Here is a 17,097-nt window from a genome sequence, read left to right as displayed (position 1 = left end):
ATTTCCCATGTAAAGGACAGCCAGTGTGGTTTTAATTTTACTTATCTAAGGGACAGATTTCCAACGTTGAGACTTAAAACGTTTTTAACAATTTAACTTGTAGTATAAAAAGTAAATATTGTGTGCATTTTTCCATGCTTTTTTTTAGCGCAATCGAAATCCATTATGGTACAGTACAGGTGCAACACTGTTTTCAAAAAATATGTGGTGAGGGGGCTTTAAGACGTCCGTGCCCAGGGCACATCAGTCATATTTCGACCCTGCTTCTTTACATTATGTAGCACCTCTATTTTAATAGTGTACATGCATGTCTTATAATTTTAATGAATCTGTTTCCTCTTTTTCATTTAAATGATAAAAACTATGCTTGTATTTGATGCTTGTATAGTTACAGTTTGTTTTATTGGTCCCCTTTTTTGTCCTGGAAATGCAATGATCCTTATAGTCAACAAAATGTGGGGGACTGTCATTTTTTTTAAATAAATCATTACATGTTATTTTGAAAAATTTAAGGTGATGTGTATAATTTAAGGAGTACTATAAAACTATCAAATTAAATTAATCAATAAATGCAGCGAAATAAATAAATAAACATTTAAAAAGTAAAAATAATACTAATCATAATTCGGAATTTAGCATGTTTACATATTTGCACAATAGTTTTGCAAAAATATAAATGTATAAAATAAACTATTGTAAGTGTGATAAGCGGAAAATCTGGACCTTTGCGTTTTCCCATGCACCTCTCGGTATCATTTTTGATATTTCATGTTGACAGAATGAATCCATTTTCATTTTTCATTAGTTTGTACCCTTGTTTAAAGTCATTACAAGTCTCCCAAAGAATACCAGGAAGACGCAAAAATCCAGTATGTTCCAGCTTCTGGTGAAAAACTCAAAGTGATGCTGTTTCCCGTTATTCCGCGCTCCTCACTTCTGATTGGCTTTCGGGAGACGCGCAAGTCTCTGATTGGCCGGAGCAGCTCCTCATTGTTAAACAAGTGTAGTATAACAGCATCCTCCCTGTATACTAGCTAGAGAAAACACGCGCTGCACTCTATCCTGAAGCATGTAGAGATTTTTAACCTGCTCCATACACCTGGATTGAGTTCAACACTTACTTACTTACTTACTAGAACTTTGAAAACAAATAAGTTTGGCAAAGATGATTTCTGCCTGCCTGGAGTTGCTCGGTCTGGGACTGTGCGTCATCGGGACGCTTTTGGTGATGGTGGCCTGCGGGTTACCCATGTGGAAAGTGTCCGCGTACATCGACGGCAACATCGTGGTGGCGCAAAGCATCTGGGACGGCCTGTGGATGTCCTGCGTGGTCCAGAGCACGGGACAGATGCAGTGCAAGTCGCACGACTCTGTCCTGGCCCTAACCACTGATCTCCAGACAGCTCGGGCTCTGACGGTCATCTCAGCGATGATGGGCGTCATCGGGTTGATAGTCACTATCGCCGGCGCGCAATGCACCAACTGCATCACTACCGAGTCTATAAAAGGCAAAGTGGTGAGTGCCGGAGGTGTGATGTACATCATCTCAGGCCTCTTCGTGTTGGTGCCCTTGTGCTGGATGGCCAATAACATCATCTCAGAGTTTTACGATCCTCAGGTGCCTTCGGCGAAGAAGAGAGAGATTGGAGCTGCGCTTTACATCGGATGGGCCGCGTCCGGGATGCTTCTGCTCGGTGGAGCCATTCTGTGCTTTTCTCGTCCTCATGAGGAGAAAGCTTCATATCCACTTAAGTACATGCCGACAAAACCTTCAACGGTAAATGGGGACAGTGAGAAGAAATACTATGTGTGATGATGATCTCTATACCCATCATTCATGGACTTGTGGTTATATGTGCATATATGGACTTCAAAACTGTTCAGTACATGGAGATGAACTTTTTTTGTAAAGCTTTACAATAAGGTTCCGTTAGTTTAGTTAACATAAACTATAATGAACAATGCTGCCCTACAAAGCCAATTGCGCAGTAACTACGCATTTGGTCAAAATTGAGTTTGGGGTTGAAATAAGCTTTGTGAGATCTGTTCTGTCTTGTGACAAAGTCTCAAATTTGTCCCATTTCAGAAAAAAACCTGTGTGCCAAAATTGCAGTAACATGTTTGTCTGGCTGGTGTAAAATACTTTAATTTTTCTCGATTTCAGTGTTTGCGTAGTTACTGCACTTAGCCTTTGTAGGGCAGAATACTTCTACATAATTCTCTTAAACATTTTTTGTTTATAGTTAATGCACAGTGAACTAGCAGCATTAACAATAAACAGTTGCAATGGTGCATCAACAAAGATAATTAAATGCTGTATAAATATAAATAATAAATGTTCATTGTTCATGTTAGCTATTGCATTAACTTTAATGGAATGTGGTTGTAAGGTCTTTTTTATTTTTATTCAAAGTTATGCTTTTAGATTCAAATGCGCTAGGTGCTTTTCATTTCTTTTGAAGGGTCATGGTAAAAATTTATTTGAAAAGTGCATAAATCTCTGAAATAATAGGTTATAAAAGTACATCTTTTAATAGTGAAAGAGTTATAAAAGTTTTTTTCCCCAAAAGTCCCATTTGTTTTCAAAAGATCAGTAACATGAAAACAGATAAAAACATTCATAAAATGTATTAACATTATATTTCTGTTACAAATCCTTTAAATGTACTGGTTTTTGTTACTGATATTAAAGTCAATAGCCCTAATCTCCCAATCTTTGTGGTTTAAAGGGGGGTTGAAGGGAGGGTCTATGTTTTGTTCTGAGGGGGCACTCATTAAGGTCTGTTTGTTTCAATAAGACACTTATAATGCCTATTGTTTTACTAAAACTTGAGAAACAGATTAATGTTCGATGAACTAAACCTCCCAATTGTACGTTATTTTATGAAAATAAGCTTTAAGATTTCTTTCATTTTATTAAAGTGTTATGCATATATAAGTGAATGATGTACGTTTTTGGTTACACTTTTATAATAAAAAATGACAAACGATGCAACCATGTTGTTTTGGTGATTTGATTTTTATCCCTTGACGCAAAAATCTCAGCTAGCTGCATACAGTAATGCAATAAAAAAAAACATATTTTTACGTTAACTTATTTTAACCAGGACAAAAGCCTTTTGGTTTTCTTAAAGTTTTGGGGAAATAATGATCATGAGTCATTGTTGAAGAGATGAGGACAAAAGGCAGAGCCATAACCTTTATTCTAATCAAAACCTTTATCATCATTTCTGATCTCAGGACCTTTGATCCACTTTTGAGTTAATGGGGAAGAAGTCACCATCACTTTTGAGTTGATGGCGCCTTCATCCCTCATTCGATTAAAATCATGCAACATGGGACAGAGGCCAAATCAAGTCAAGCGCTCATTTCCTCATGTGCTCAGGAAGAAGGGATGAAGTGTTTAAGGGTCTACTCATGGATCAGAAGATAATCTGGGAACAAACAAGTCAAATAACATACCGAACCTTAAAAAACAATGACATACATAAACATTACTCAGTTCAGCTTGAATCTCTGAATTGTAGAGCCCATGTTGTTCAAACGTTTAGGGTCACTTATATTAGCATAATAGTAACACAATGGGAAAACTTTGTTATATTTTATCTTCTTCAATGCAGTCAACTGTACACTTGAAAATAAAGTGATTTACAATAACACAACTACAAAAAATTAGTAACATGACATGATTTATTCAAAAATGCATAAATACATATTATATACAATCACATATGCATTTAAATCCCCAGTGAAATATGCAAAGTTCAGGGGTTATTTCCCAAATCCAGTGCAAGACCAAAGTCAGGCACTCTACTGCACTCTTGTGGCAAAACAAAGAACTGCATTTAATGCAAAAACCAAACAGTCGGTCTCCAATTGAACATCAACACATTTCTTCATATCCCACCACTTTAGTCACAGTAATGTGGTTTGCCAATAAAAAAAGAGATTCCAGGGATGTAACGGCAGATTATTTGAGAGCGAGATTCTCCTACTGTTGATATTCTTTGAGAATATTGTTTGCGATGACTAATCTCTGGATCTCACTGGTGCCTTCATAGATTTCTGTGATGCGCGCGTCACGATAGTGTCTCTCTGCGGGCATATCCGTTACGTAACCCATTCCTCCCAACACCTGAATGGCCTTCGATGAAACAAATAAAAAACAGTTAGTGGACCTTTAAATGCTTTGTCATGAGAATATATTTTCAGTGCATTAATTACCTGATGGGAGACAAAGGTAGCAGCCTCGGATGCAGACAGTTTAGCCATTGCAGCTTCCTGGAGAAATATAAAAACTAAATTTGTATTTATAAGCCCATGCAAAGCTCACCGCCACAATGCAAACATGTTCTGGCCTCAAGGTCTATGGATACCATACAACATACTGTATGTCTATATATGCATCATCAGTCTATTTAACATTCAATAATTCATCAAACACACTGACTTTAGTAAATGGTTTCTTTGCATCCCGTAGAAGTGCAGCTTTCCAGGTGAGAAGCCGAGCGCTTTCTACTGCCAGGGCCATGTCTGCCAGTTTGAACTGAAAAAGACATTCATGCATGCAGATGGCTGTATCATTTACATGATAAACATTTGAAAGCATGTATAAAAGCCACGATGGAGATTATCTGCAGCTTGCATGTCACCTGTATTGCCTGCAGCTTTCCAATGGGAGCACCGAAGGCGGTTCTCTTATGAGCATAATCTGCAGCACAGTCTAGAGCCGCCTGTGCGATTCCAAGAGCCTGTGAAGCTATTCCGATCCGTCCGCTGTCCAGAGTTTGCTGTCAACATCAACATACAACTGCATTGTAAACATACCAATATTCAGGGTTCCCACACCTTAGGTAACTTCAAATTCAAGGACTTTCCAGGTCAAATTCCCTCAAATTCAAGGATTAAATATGGGGACACATTTCAAGTGAGAGCAAGGTTACATCGTGTTACCTTTTAAGATACATTGTTACAGTTCTCTTTCGAGGGAACTCGCGCTGCGTCACTGCGGTGACACTTTGGGGACGCCTCCAGGGGTAAGTGCGTCTGAATGTGTATATCAAATTCAACCAATGGTGAGGCTTAACGACAAAGACAGGGTGACGCGGGAGCCAGGAAGTATATCGCTATCTGAAATATTGCCAAAGACGGCATTACAGGGATGCAGGAAGTATGGCAAGAGAGATGCAGCGTCTCGTTCCCTTCTCAGGGAACAACAGTTACATACGTAACCCGAGACGTTTTCATGTGTCAAACACAACTAAAAAAAGCATTTTGGTATGAATCAACATTCGCATACAGAAGATATAAGCATTTAAAGTGAACAGTTTAGCATGTGTGCTTAAAAAGTCTAGAATTTTTATGATATTATCCTACACTACACAGAGAATAAAATGGATTTTTTTTTCCAGAAAACTTCTTGCATAAAACAGATTCAAGCACTTTCAATGACCTGTATCTATGCATGTATATTTTCAAAAACTTCCCAGGGCCTAAATTTTTTTTCCCCAGATTTACAAACTCTTAAGGATTTTAAGGACCCTTAGGAACCCTGAATATTTAAATAAGCTGATTTATTTGACCCCATTTATGCATTTTAGTGCTTTAGTGTTCAGGTTTGAATGTCAGATTTTCACTATTATGTTGTGTTTTTAGGGTTGTGAAAAACGAAAGAAAAAAAAAACCATTTACACTGCAAAAAATGATTTTCAAGAAAAAAAATCTTAGTATTTTTGTCTTGTTTTCAGTAAAAATATCTAAAAATTCTTAATAAAATTATAAGAAAATAAGTCTAGTTTTTAGACCAAAAATATCAAATTCGAGTGATTTTGTGCATAAAACAAGCAAAAAAATCTGCCAATGGGGTAAGCAAAAAAAATCTTTAACATTTTTCTTAAACACTAAATTCAAGGAAAAGTGAAGAAAAATTTGCTTACCCCATTGGCAGATTTTTTTTTACCTTGTTTTATGCACAAAATCACTTAAATTTGATAGTTTTGGTATAAAAACTAGACTTATTTTCTTGGTTCGTTTTGCTCCTCAAGAATTTTTTGATATTTTTACTGAAAATACTAACAAATGTTTTTCTTGAAAATCTTTTTTTGCAGTGTAACAGTTAACAGATGATTATGTAATTCTAAGTTTTTTGTGATCACTTTAATGATGCTTTGGTGTCTAATAATTATTCATAAGACTGCGTGTTCTCATCCAATGAAAAGACATTTCGCTTAATTATCCATAACAGCAGATAAATAACAGGTGGACTTCGGCCTTGCCCATGAAGGCAGTTTGTGTCAAGGCAAAAATGCGGTACCATGTCCTAAGGACATTTTCATCTCTTCAAATACAATATTGTCATATTTCATCTATAACTATTTGATGCACGCTGATATTTAGGGAGGCGACCGACAGATGAAAGTTGTTCATACCCCCTTTGTTTCCCATGCCCTGCATTTCTTCTCCCCACGTCCATTTAAGTTGCATTTTTTTTACGATAGTGAGGTAGGAATGGAGTTGATAAAGGGAGGTTTCATGAGCCTTCACTTCATACCATTGCTATCTTGAAGCCCATTCCCCGCTCGCCCAGCATGTTGCCCAGTGGGATGCGGCAGTCTTCCAAAATGATATTGGCAGTGGATGAAGCCCGAATTCCAAGTTTATCCTCTTTCTTCCCTAAAGACAACCCTGGATGAGGCATTGGCACGAGGAAGGCACTAATTCCCTGATGTTGAGATAAAGAATAGTTTAAATATTGGTAAAAGAAATCAAATTGAATTCGCTATTAAGCCCCTTCACTGAATTATGTTATTACTGATGTGATTCAGCATTTTAAATATGTGCACCTTGTGTTTTAGGCTCTTGTCCGTAGTGGCAAAAACAACAGTCGCAGATGCATCCCAGCAGTTGGTGATCCAGGCCTTCGTACCATTCAGAACCCACTCGTCTCCCTCCTGTCGTGCAGACGTCGATGCCGCACCTGCATCGCTGCCGTTTCCTTTACAGTGAAATAAAGACTGTAGCACAACACGCTCAATCGTCATCGACTGTAAATATGACAACTATATGGATCTATAGAGTATAAGAGTGCAGCTGTATATCTGGGTGATTCTCACGAAATCCAGACTTAGAAGGTGTCCAGCATCAGATTTTTTTAAAAAGCCCTTGAAGCCAATTTTTGCACATATAAGATCTGAATATACTATAACCAGAGGATTTAAAACATATTTCCTATAGAATTATTTACATTTATTAGATTACCATTATCAAAAATTATCATTACCACAACATGATATTACATTAAATATACACATTTACAAACTTATGTTTCGGTAATGAGAACTAAAAAGTTGTCTAGGTACTATGACAAACAAATTTCAACTTTTATCTGGAGAGAAAAAATAAGAACTGCTTACCTGGTAGCCATCTTGAGTGTCACAGTTAATTATGTCCCTTCCAACAATTTTTTTTAAAAATGTTAGTTCATTGAGGGCTTAAAAAATGATTGAAAATTGTTGCGGAGGATGAGAAAATTGGTCTTGGACACATTTATATTCCTTATTATTGTCTCTACATTTACGAATGATCACAAAATAGCACATGTTTCCTTACTGTAAATGTTTATATATTTTAAATTTTTTAAATTATAAATATTTCCATGTCAAAGAACCCAAATCCAGTCATGGACACGTTGCGGTAATGAAAATGTTCCCCTTAAATGTGGAAAAAACAACAAAATTGGTTTGTATGATGTCATTTGAAATCATGTGCAAAATAGTACGTGAAGAGATGTTTGTAACTGTATGCTTCTTATTTTGATACTCATTTACTTTTTTATCAAAATGTTTCATGACACCTCATAAGTCTAATTTCGCGACAATCACCCATCTGTGTTTTCTAGTCCTTCAGAAATCTAACACGGCTTGTGGAAAGCCGGTTGTATTTACCTGGTTCACTCAGAGCGAAACAGCCCACTTTCTCTCCCGTGGTAAAGGGAGTAATCCACTGCTTTTTCTGTTCCTCCGTGCCAAACTTCAGAACCGGGCCCAAGTACAGCGACTAAAAACAAATCGCCATCTTAGTTATTTTGGATTTATTCCTTTAGAAAGTACAGGTACACAATTCATGAGTATGTGTGTTCCCTGGAAATCAAACCCATGGTGTTGCCAGCCCCATGCTTTACCAACGAGCTACAGATAAATGATACTGCATACAGTTTAGCTATGGTGATGCTAATGCATGGAGGTTTCCAAACGTATCATTCTGCAACCCACTTAGATGGGTATAATCTATACCGGGACCCACCAAAATATTTTTATGTAAACAATTTTTTTCTCTTATAATTGAATATATTATTAAATGCAAGTTTAATGCAGTATCAAAATAACTTGGTATATCATATCAAAATCCCCCTTGTGTAGTAGTAGATGGTTGCTAGGGTGTTGCTATGTATTTGCTAAGGTGTTATAAGTGGACTACATGGATGCTTTAGGTGTTTGTTCTAATCCATAAACATAAGCAATAATAGTAATGCACACTGCATTTTTTTAAATGCAAAAACTGTAAAAAATTTCCTGTGCATTTGCTAACTTGATTGTATTGAAAGAGGACAGAAAGCCACTCACATTATTCACACTGACGATAACTCCCGTGGAAGCACATCCTCGGCTGAGTTCTTCCACAGCGAGGCTGTACGCCAGATAATCCATCCCAGCGCCTCCGAGACTCTCCGGAACCTCGACGGCCATGACGCCCAGCGCTCCGAGCTCTCGAATCTGCAGTGGAAAAACCAAACCATAAGACCTGTCAATGACCGTTTCAAGACGCAGGGATCATTGTACGCTGTTGGGAACTGTATGGCATTTTACCTGCTTGGCCGGGTACTTGTGATCTTTGTCCAGCTGGCCAGCGATTGGTGCAAGTTCTTTTTGAGCGTAATCTCGACACGTCTGTCTCATCATCTGGTGCAGCTCGGGTAACTCTGCGAGCTGGGTCAGAGAACGGATGCCATGGCCCACTGCCACTCCTAGAGCTGATTATAAAAACCACATAAAGGTCAATGGGGAAAAATATATAAATGCATGTACACTGGCCCCCAAGGATATAAAAACATATTACTTATATAAACAATATTGATATATTATTGATAGAACAAGGTTAAACTTTTTTAATGTGAAATGTTTTGATTGTATTTGTAAATTTCTAGCAACAACATTAATACAGTGCTTAAGACGGTATTTTGATGTATATCAAACTTTTGATGTCATGATTATGTAAACATGAGCCATAATAAGGACCTCCTATCCATTTTAATCTGTTAATATTACAAAATGTAATTAATTAAATGAACGAAAATCATGGTATTATCAAAGTACATCTGCAAATTAGTATTGCTATAATAACATGCACAACCTTATCATGTTTTATCAAAAAGGGCTTTACACGAAGTCGTGAACCATGCTATTGCGCATGCGCAAGACAGACAGCGTTAAAGTAGGTGAAAGGTCAAACTGGAACTGCGGGACACAACTAACAAATTACAAGTAAACACGTAAAACACAAGTAAAGTGTAAGTATGCATTACACAATACAAATTTAAAGTACAAGGAGGCTTTTATTTTTTTGGCAATTATATAATTCACACTGTTCGTCGTGAGTTTTGAATGAAACAGGCAGCTGTCACGTAAAATAAATTACTATATGACAATAAACCATCTATTACAGTATAGACAGGCAACAAACTACTATTTCACATGCAAATTCATTTATTCCTATTAAATAATGATGGAGAACTAATTACAAATGCACGTTTGCAAGGTAACGTTAGTATTTTGAAATGTGTTATATTACTTACAATAGGTTTATAAAAATTGGTTAAATTAAGGTTTAACGACACAGCTTGCTTTAAGCGAATTAATCGTGTCTTGTAATTATATTTATTACAAAACAAAAATGATTTAGACAGTAAGATATGCCTAAACAATTTTACACGCTGCACTGACCCGTCATAAATTAACCACCAAAAACAACACTCGTCACAAACTAAACTAGCTCGTGAGTTGTGTGTGACATCTGTGTTTACGTGTAGCAACAATCAGAAACTCATACTGACCTCTCCGTGCTTTAAACAGTGCCGCCATCTTGGCTACAAGTTTCCTTTTGCGCAACAGCAGGAAGGAGAGCGAGCGGAGTAATGTGATGATAATGGTGTGTTCGACTTCATGCGGTAGTGACGTCAAAATCGCGCGAGAGTGATTTGAAATCAGACTTTTTCTCATTATTTCGAATCGCTCTCGCGGTACTTGTACGTAATCCCCTGTCGGTTCTTGCGGCGCCGTATAAAGTTGAACAAGCCTTATGATTTTTATTAAGATTTAGAAATGTTTCAATGTAAAATGTTTATATATTAATACATTTCTTATTTTATTAATATATTATACATCTACATTATAAAAATTATATGGATTGTCATATTTTTGAGTATATGATTATTTTGTTCTTTTGTATTTATTTGTTTCATTGATATTTTACTTGTTTATATTTTTTTGTAGCGCTTTGAGTTTTAGAAAAGCGCATTATAAATACAATGTATTATTATTATTATTATCTTTATCTTTATTATTATTATAAGCTTAAAGCACTTCCCTGGAAATTAAAATATTTATATAGAAAGTATTTTAACTATTTAGTATTATCTGTAAAGTTTACAAGGAAGTATACCACCTAGTAGTACTAGTTTTGTGTGCAAGGCTTATTGCACTGCAAGCAATAAAATAAATGTGACCCTGTCTGTGATTAAAAGATACATTTAAAAATAATAAATGAGGAAAAAATCATTTAGCTTTTGTTTTTCCAAAACATGTTTATTATTGGCATCATAAAAAGTGAGATTGATATGAATCTATTCTGAGGGAAGAATCCTGAGAAAGGGGAGGAAGGAACAGGGATAAAAAGTGCCATGAGAAGGCTAGCTGCTATGCTACAAGGCCGCAGTGGGCTTTGATCACTGTTTAGCGGTGGTCAGATTAAAACAGCCGCGCTGGTGGAACTGCATATCCCTCACACGGCGCATGGACTGAATCTGGGGCTGGAAGGCGGAAAACTCATTGTAGTGTCTGTAGTCGCCACTCTCAAACAGATACTGGTATCCTCTGTAGCCAGGATACTGGTATCCCACCCAACTAAAGAAGAAGGGAAAAAATAGTTTAAAATGTGTAGGAGATTAGATAGCTGTCTTAAGTTTAAATTTGATACTCACGCTCCACCGTAGACCTTCACGCTGCCCACTCTGTCGCAGAAGCCATGCGCCCACAGGGTAGGAACATCATCCTCCTGGATCTCCATCTTGTTGCCCTGGAAGTCGGACAGCTCGTACATGCAGATCTTGTGTTCCATGGGATCCTGGATGTGGGATTTCAGGAAAAGACAAATGAGCAAGATACATCTAGCTGGGGCCGTGCATTTAAAGAAGTCAGATGTTGACAGGCATACCATGCGGATGGGTCTGAAGGACATGAGACAATCACTGCGGTAGCTGTTTGACCAGGTGTCCCAGCGAGGATACTCTCCCTTCTCCAGGATGAACATCTCACCACGGAAGTTAGACTGCTCGAAGGCAACAAAGCTGAAGACATGGAGGGAAAAAGAGTGACGGAAAGATAACAGCATGAGTACGGAAAAAAAGACGGCAGAAGCAAGTTAAAAAAGATGTTGCCATTTGTGTCCATGAGACATCAGGGACTGTCCAACGTTTAGTTACAGCCTCTATGGATTTTATCTATGTGTCAGTGACTTACGGGCCGCACTCAACAATGATACTGCGAACTCTGTCCATTCCACGTTCAGAAACATTCATGCACTCATTCTGGACCTCCATCATCCTACCCTGAAAATTCTCCTGGTCGAACAGGAAGATCTGCAAGGGTTTGGACAGTAGAAGACCCTTAGTGTTGGCTAAGTTCGGACCACCAGACATGCAACACCTAATTTTAGGTAGCAAGTCCTTAAAAAAATCACAATTCGTTGTACCAAAACATGACCACTTACTTTGTAGTTACCCATCATTCCTGGATCTCCAGTCTTGGAAATCTTGCTGGTGGCAGCGGGACCAGGACCCTTATCTTTGGCATCGGTGCCGTGGTTGGAGGACTTGGTGTGAGACATGATGAAGGGGTTCAAGAACGTCTGTGGGGGAGAGAGAAATAACAAAAGGTGGGGAAGATCATGAGGGTCAGTGTGGTGAGAAAGGTCTGACAGGTTTTAATTCTTTAAGAATGATGTATGGAAGGGTTTGGGCTTAAAAAAATATGTAAATCCATGGCATCAACCAAAGCAGTTAATGAGGGAACTCTGGAAAAACTTTTTTCTGGATGCATTTGCTAGACTCTTACCTGCTTGAGTACAGCTGTGCCGTGCTGGGATGCCTGGCTCTCACCAGTGATCTAACTTTTATACGCTGGCAAGGGGAACGTAGAGGGGTTGGCATACAATAGAAACCCGCCGTCATCAGAGTTTGTCTGTGCCAAAGCCGCAGGGTCATCGCATAGCACCAGAAGGCTCTCCCCGCAGTGCTTGTAAGCATTTTACAGTCAATGGAAAGCCCTGATGATGGCACTTTTGTCTGAGAGTCGCCCCTCTATGCTATAGGCAGCATATGGATGAGAGGTGTGCACGGGTCAGAGATCACGTCAAGCTAATACTTTTTACTGTGAACTCTAACTTTCCCTTTCCTAAATTTCCATGCTTTCCAAGAAATACACCCAGTCTTGATTTGGAAAAAGTCAGATTAATGATAATGTATAAAAAGCAATGTATGTGAATAAAACTGTATATACTGTATACCAATCATTAAATACAGTATGTGCATTTGGACCATAAAACCAGTCACAAGGGTCAATTTTTTAAAATTGAGATTTAAACATCATCTGAAAGGTGAATAAATAAACTTTCCATTGATGTATGGTTTGTTAGGATAGGACAATATTTGGCAGAGATACAACTATAAATCTGAAATCTGAGAGTGGAACAAATCCAAATATTTAAAGCTGTCCTAATGATAATGATAAATACATTTCTGATTTATTCACGGTAGGAATTGTGCAAAATATCTGGAACATGATCTTTACTATCCTAATGATTTTTGGCTATTGCTACAAATATACACGTGCTACTTATGACTGGTTTTGTGGTCCAGGGTCACAAATTATATATAATATAATGTATAAATATTATAAAAGATGATATGTTATATGTAAATATAATACAGCCTTATATTTCTACCAAAAAAACATTGTTATTTCTAAGTTGATCCCAAATGATTTGATTTCCATATTTCCTTACACTCAGTGTTATATTACATTTACAATGCTATATTTAAGTCATGCTTGTGTTTTAAATACATTATTAGTCAATTGAACTCAGTATTTAAAGTTTTGATCTGTGAATAGTTGACATATAATTAAATAAAAAAATTGTTTACATTATTTTTTAATTTAAAGTTATAATATATGTAAAAATATATGTTGATTTGAAAAAAGAAATGCTAAAAAAAATGTAATATCCCATATGGGTCTTTGATCTACACTCAAATTTTGGGATATTTTCAACCCAGCATTCGGTCAAAAAGGGACGAACCCAGCTTGTTGGGTTTTTATTAAACCTATACTCGGTTGTTTTAACCCATTGTTTGGTCAAATATAAATATGTTATGGGTTCCTCCCTTTTTGACCAATTTTTCAGACGTGGTAGGCTATCTAAATTTTTAGGCAACAGGCAATGTAAATATGTACATGTAAATATCTCTTTAGATAAGATACAAAATAGCACAAACATGCGTATATGATGGGTCACACTTTATTTTACGGCATCACTGTTACAGTGTAATTATACATTTAAGTACTTAATAATCATTTACAACATGTACTTAGGGTTGGGTTTAGGATTAGGGTTTGGTTTAGGGTTAGTTGCATGTAACTATGCATAATTAACTGTTATTACTATAATAATTACATGTAGCATGTGTTACAAAGACACTAAAGTGTTACCGATTTGTCTTAGCGTATCTATTTGTTTAATGCGTGTGAATGACTTTAAAACCCACTTTTGAAAACAAGCAGTTTTGCATCCCTAAAGCACTGAATGTGTTTAATTTCTTAATTTTTTTTATATAAGTGATGTATAGTTATTCTGGTTAAACCTTACTAGTTGGTGCATTGAAATAGCAAATCATTTAGAAAGTAAATCCAGCATTGTTTGTTTAAACATTTTTTATTTAGGCCAATGTTTTTCAATCCTTTTAAAACATCAACCCCTGTAGCTAAAAATGATTTAAAGCTGATTTATTTGTCTGCTGTGTACCACATTGGATGAAAATGCCAGAGCTGCATGAAGTGAAACTCAAACACTCATTTATTATAATCAGTTTTATTCTCACAAACCATCTACATTTAAAAAAGATTTATGAATTTTGCAAGTTTTCGTGTTAAAGATTTTTAAGATAATTTAGTCTGTTGCAAATGGCAAACATATTAGATTTTTTTTCCAGAAACTATTGTTTACAGCACATTGTGAAATGTTTAAATAATTAATGATGGATGATAAAATCTCTTTGAAGTCATGAGCCATGTACATACAAGCAATGACCAATTCAAAACACCCACATTGCATTCAGTTCACCAAACAGGAGCATCACAATACCATACTGTATCTCCACTTTCCATCCTGTATACATCTCTGTTATTTTTTTAGCATGTATGTATGAATGCATGCATGCATGTATGACCCATGTGTCTAGGTCTAACCGGCGATAGCGTAGTGTTTGCATTTCTACAGCTGTATGGATTTAACCCCTCCATTGTCAGCTGGACAATGACAGATCCCTCCCTCTATGCTGACCCGAAGCTTTTATTGGGCCTCTTGCCAGGGGAGGCTTTAAAAGGGTGGATCAGGACTCTCACATCAGGACGTCCCAAGGCATCGAAGCGAGGTGAGTTTTCTGCTTCGGCTCTTCGGCCCTCATACACGATCTTTCGTCGACTCCCCCCTCGTATACGTGCATGGGCCAACCATAAACATCTGCTGTTCTCAGGCCTTAGTTTAGACTTTTAAACCTTTAAGAAAAGGACACCTGTTTACCTGAGAATGACTTGAAAGGTTATAGTTTAACAAAGTCGCCAGCATGCTCGTTTTATTGCTTATAATTTGGTGTGTCGTGGATGCACTTGACATTGAAGTGTGAGGTCATGAATGGTTCACGGGTGTGTAATGTGTCTGTAATTCATATCTCATTTTTTTTTACACAGACAAGATGACTCACCATTGCACCAAGTTTTCTGGCCATTGGAAGGTATGTTTGACTTGAAAAATAAGTTTATATTTATTATATTATCAAAGTTATAAAACAAAAGCACAATTTCTATGATACCGTGCACTGTAAAAAAAAATGCATAATTTTTTTGTCAAATCAACATAACAATTTCAACTTGTTTTTAAAAGTTATGTCAACTTATCACAGATAGAAACTTAAAATAGTCAGTTGAATTGACTTGCAAACCAAGTTGTTTTAACTTTTTTTAAGGGTGTGCAATTCCTTAATGGTTCCCTAAAAACATCCCCATTTGATTTTTTTCCCAACATGCAAATATTTAATCACGCCCTTAAAATCATCGTTAAAGGTGCCCATCCTCTGTATTCCAGATTATTGTGTACGACGAGGAATGTTTCCAGGGTCGCCACCATGAGTTCACCTCCGAGTGCTTCAACGTCATGGAGTTCGGATTCGAGACCGTGCGCTCACTGAAAGTTGAAAGTGGAGCGTGAGTATTTTCTTATATTTAGACCCTTTATATCACATTAATAAATACTTTATATTTACAGTTATAATTTAGGTAACACCAGAAAACCGGATATGTAGTGTGGATAGCAAGATCCAGTGTTTTTATCCTATGTGACATATTTATTTATGCAACCAGGCAGGTCACTTATAAACAAGTTCTTACTCTTGTGCTTCTCAACAGTTGGGTGGGCTACGAGCATGCATCTTACCAGGGTCACCAGTTTGTGCTGGAACGTGGCGAGTACCCTAAGTGCGATGCCTTTGGGGGAAGCAATGCTTACCACATCGAGAGGATGACCTCCTTTAGACCCATCTCCTGCGCTGTACGTTCACAGGCTGTCAGGCTAAGCAAAAACAACCCAGCCTGGTTTATCTGACCTCATTTCAGATGACAAAAGTTTTTTAATGAATGTTTTCAACATAAGCCTCTTTTTTTGGCATGCATACTTTTACAATATCCAGACAAATGTTTTAGTGGATTGTTATTAATTCATTGTAGAATCCAGACAGGTCTGTCAGGTCTGTTATCTGTATTTTACTAGCAAGATGCATTTCAATGACTAATGGTGTATGTGATATAACTTTAAACAGAACCACAGGGAGAGCAGAATGACCATCTATGAAAAGGAAAGCTTTCTAGGCCGCAAGGGAGAGCTGAGTGACGATTATCCTTCGCTTCAGGCCATGGGTTGGTGCAACAATGAAGTGGGTTCAATGCGTGTTCAGTCCGGAGCGTGAGTATCTCTCTTCTCATTTAGTTTTATTTTATTCGGCCAATATCTCGTTTACATCTCTGATCGAGTGGCTATTTTTTCAGGTTTGTGTGCTACCAGTACCCTGGTTACCGTGGATACCAGTACATCATGGAGTGTGACCGCCACCTTGGGGATTACAAAAACTTCAAGGAGTTTGGCTCCCATTCCCAAACTCCTCAGATTCAGTCCATCCGACGTATCCAGCAGTAACCCATTTCTTCCTCCCCCTTTCCCTGCCAAACTCTCATGCCCCTTTCTGCCCAATGCTAAATAAACTGTCTTTCCTAAACTTTACTGACCTCTTGTTATGCATCTGTGTCCTAAATTAGGACATTTAAGTAGTTTTTACAAACAAACCTTACAAAAAACAATACTAGTGTGCATCTTGATACAAAACAATAACGCTGATATATGTAAAGATGTGCCAGTGCAAGATGTTTTAAATTAAGGCAGCTCAAACATGCATTTAAGTCTGGGACTATCTGGGAAACCACCCCAGTGTCTTTAAAATGA

At 37.3% G+C, this 17,097-nt stretch overlaps 4 protein-coding genes across 4 annotated transcripts; 2 read left to right on the top strand and 2 right to left on the bottom strand.

Annotated features, from left to right (window-relative positions):
- Window positions 1-1,027: 1,027 nt before the first annotated feature.
- On the top strand, window positions 1,028-2,991 carry cldn5b (claudin 5b). The gene has a single exon (XM_065262432.2). The coding sequence runs from the start codon at window positions 1,166-1,168 to the stop codon at window positions 1,811-1,813; it is 648 nt and encodes a 215-aa protein (XP_065118504.1). The 5' UTR covers window positions 1,028-1,165; the 3' UTR covers window positions 1,814-2,991.
- Window positions 2,992-3,672: 681 nt separating this feature from the next.
- Window positions 3,673-10,170, bottom strand: acads (acyl-CoA dehydrogenase short chain). The gene is made up of 10 exons (XM_065262418.1): window positions 10,109-10,170; window positions 8,865-9,028; window positions 8,622-8,771; window positions 7,944-8,055; window positions 6,843-6,994; window positions 6,551-6,721; window positions 4,653-4,790; window positions 4,451-4,546; window positions 4,225-4,281; window positions 3,673-4,144 (listed from the first exon to the last, which is right to left on the bottom strand). Exons 1-10 carry the CDS (start codon window positions 10,134-10,136, stop codon window positions 3,992-3,994), a joined length of 1,221 nt encoding a protein of 406 aa, XP_065118490.1. The 5' UTR covers window positions 10,137-10,170; the 3' UTR covers window positions 3,673-3,991.
- A 773-nt stretch (window positions 10,171-10,943) lies between these two features.
- crybb1 (crystallin, beta B1) lies at window positions 10,944-12,592 on the bottom strand. Its single transcript, XM_073815923.1, has 6 exons — window positions 12,387-12,592; window positions 12,043-12,180; window positions 11,793-11,911; window positions 11,488-11,620; window positions 11,255-11,397; window positions 10,944-11,177 (listed from the first exon to the last, which is right to left on the bottom strand). The coding sequence occupies exons 2-6, from the start codon at window positions 12,157-12,159 to the stop codon at window positions 11,000-11,002; spliced, it is 690 nt and encodes a 229-aa protein (XP_073672024.1). The 5' UTR covers window positions 12,160-12,180; window positions 12,387-12,592; the 3' UTR covers window positions 10,944-10,999.
- Window positions 12,593-15,262: 2,670 nt separating this feature from the next.
- On the top strand, window positions 15,263-16,894 carry cryba4 (crystallin, beta A4). Its single transcript, XM_065257747.1, has 5 exons — window positions 15,263-15,340; window positions 15,691-15,809; window positions 16,011-16,152; window positions 16,421-16,563; window positions 16,647-16,894. The coding sequence occupies exons 1-5, from the start codon at window positions 15,302-15,304 to the stop codon at window positions 16,792-16,794; spliced, it is 591 nt and encodes a 196-aa protein (XP_065113819.1). The 5' UTR covers window positions 15,263-15,301; the 3' UTR covers window positions 16,795-16,894.
- Window positions 16,895-17,097: the final 203 nt, after the last annotated feature.

Source organism: Paramisgurnus dabryanus, chromosome 10, assembly GCF_030506205.2.
Source record: "Paramisgurnus dabryanus chromosome 10, PD_genome_1.1, whole genome shotgun sequence".
In the NCBI taxonomy this organism is placed as follows: Eukaryota; Metazoa; Chordata; class Actinopteri; order Cypriniformes; family Cobitidae; genus Paramisgurnus; species Paramisgurnus dabryanus.
Note: the sequence above shows the minus strand (reverse complement) of the source record. Positions and strands in the feature narration are given on the sequence as shown.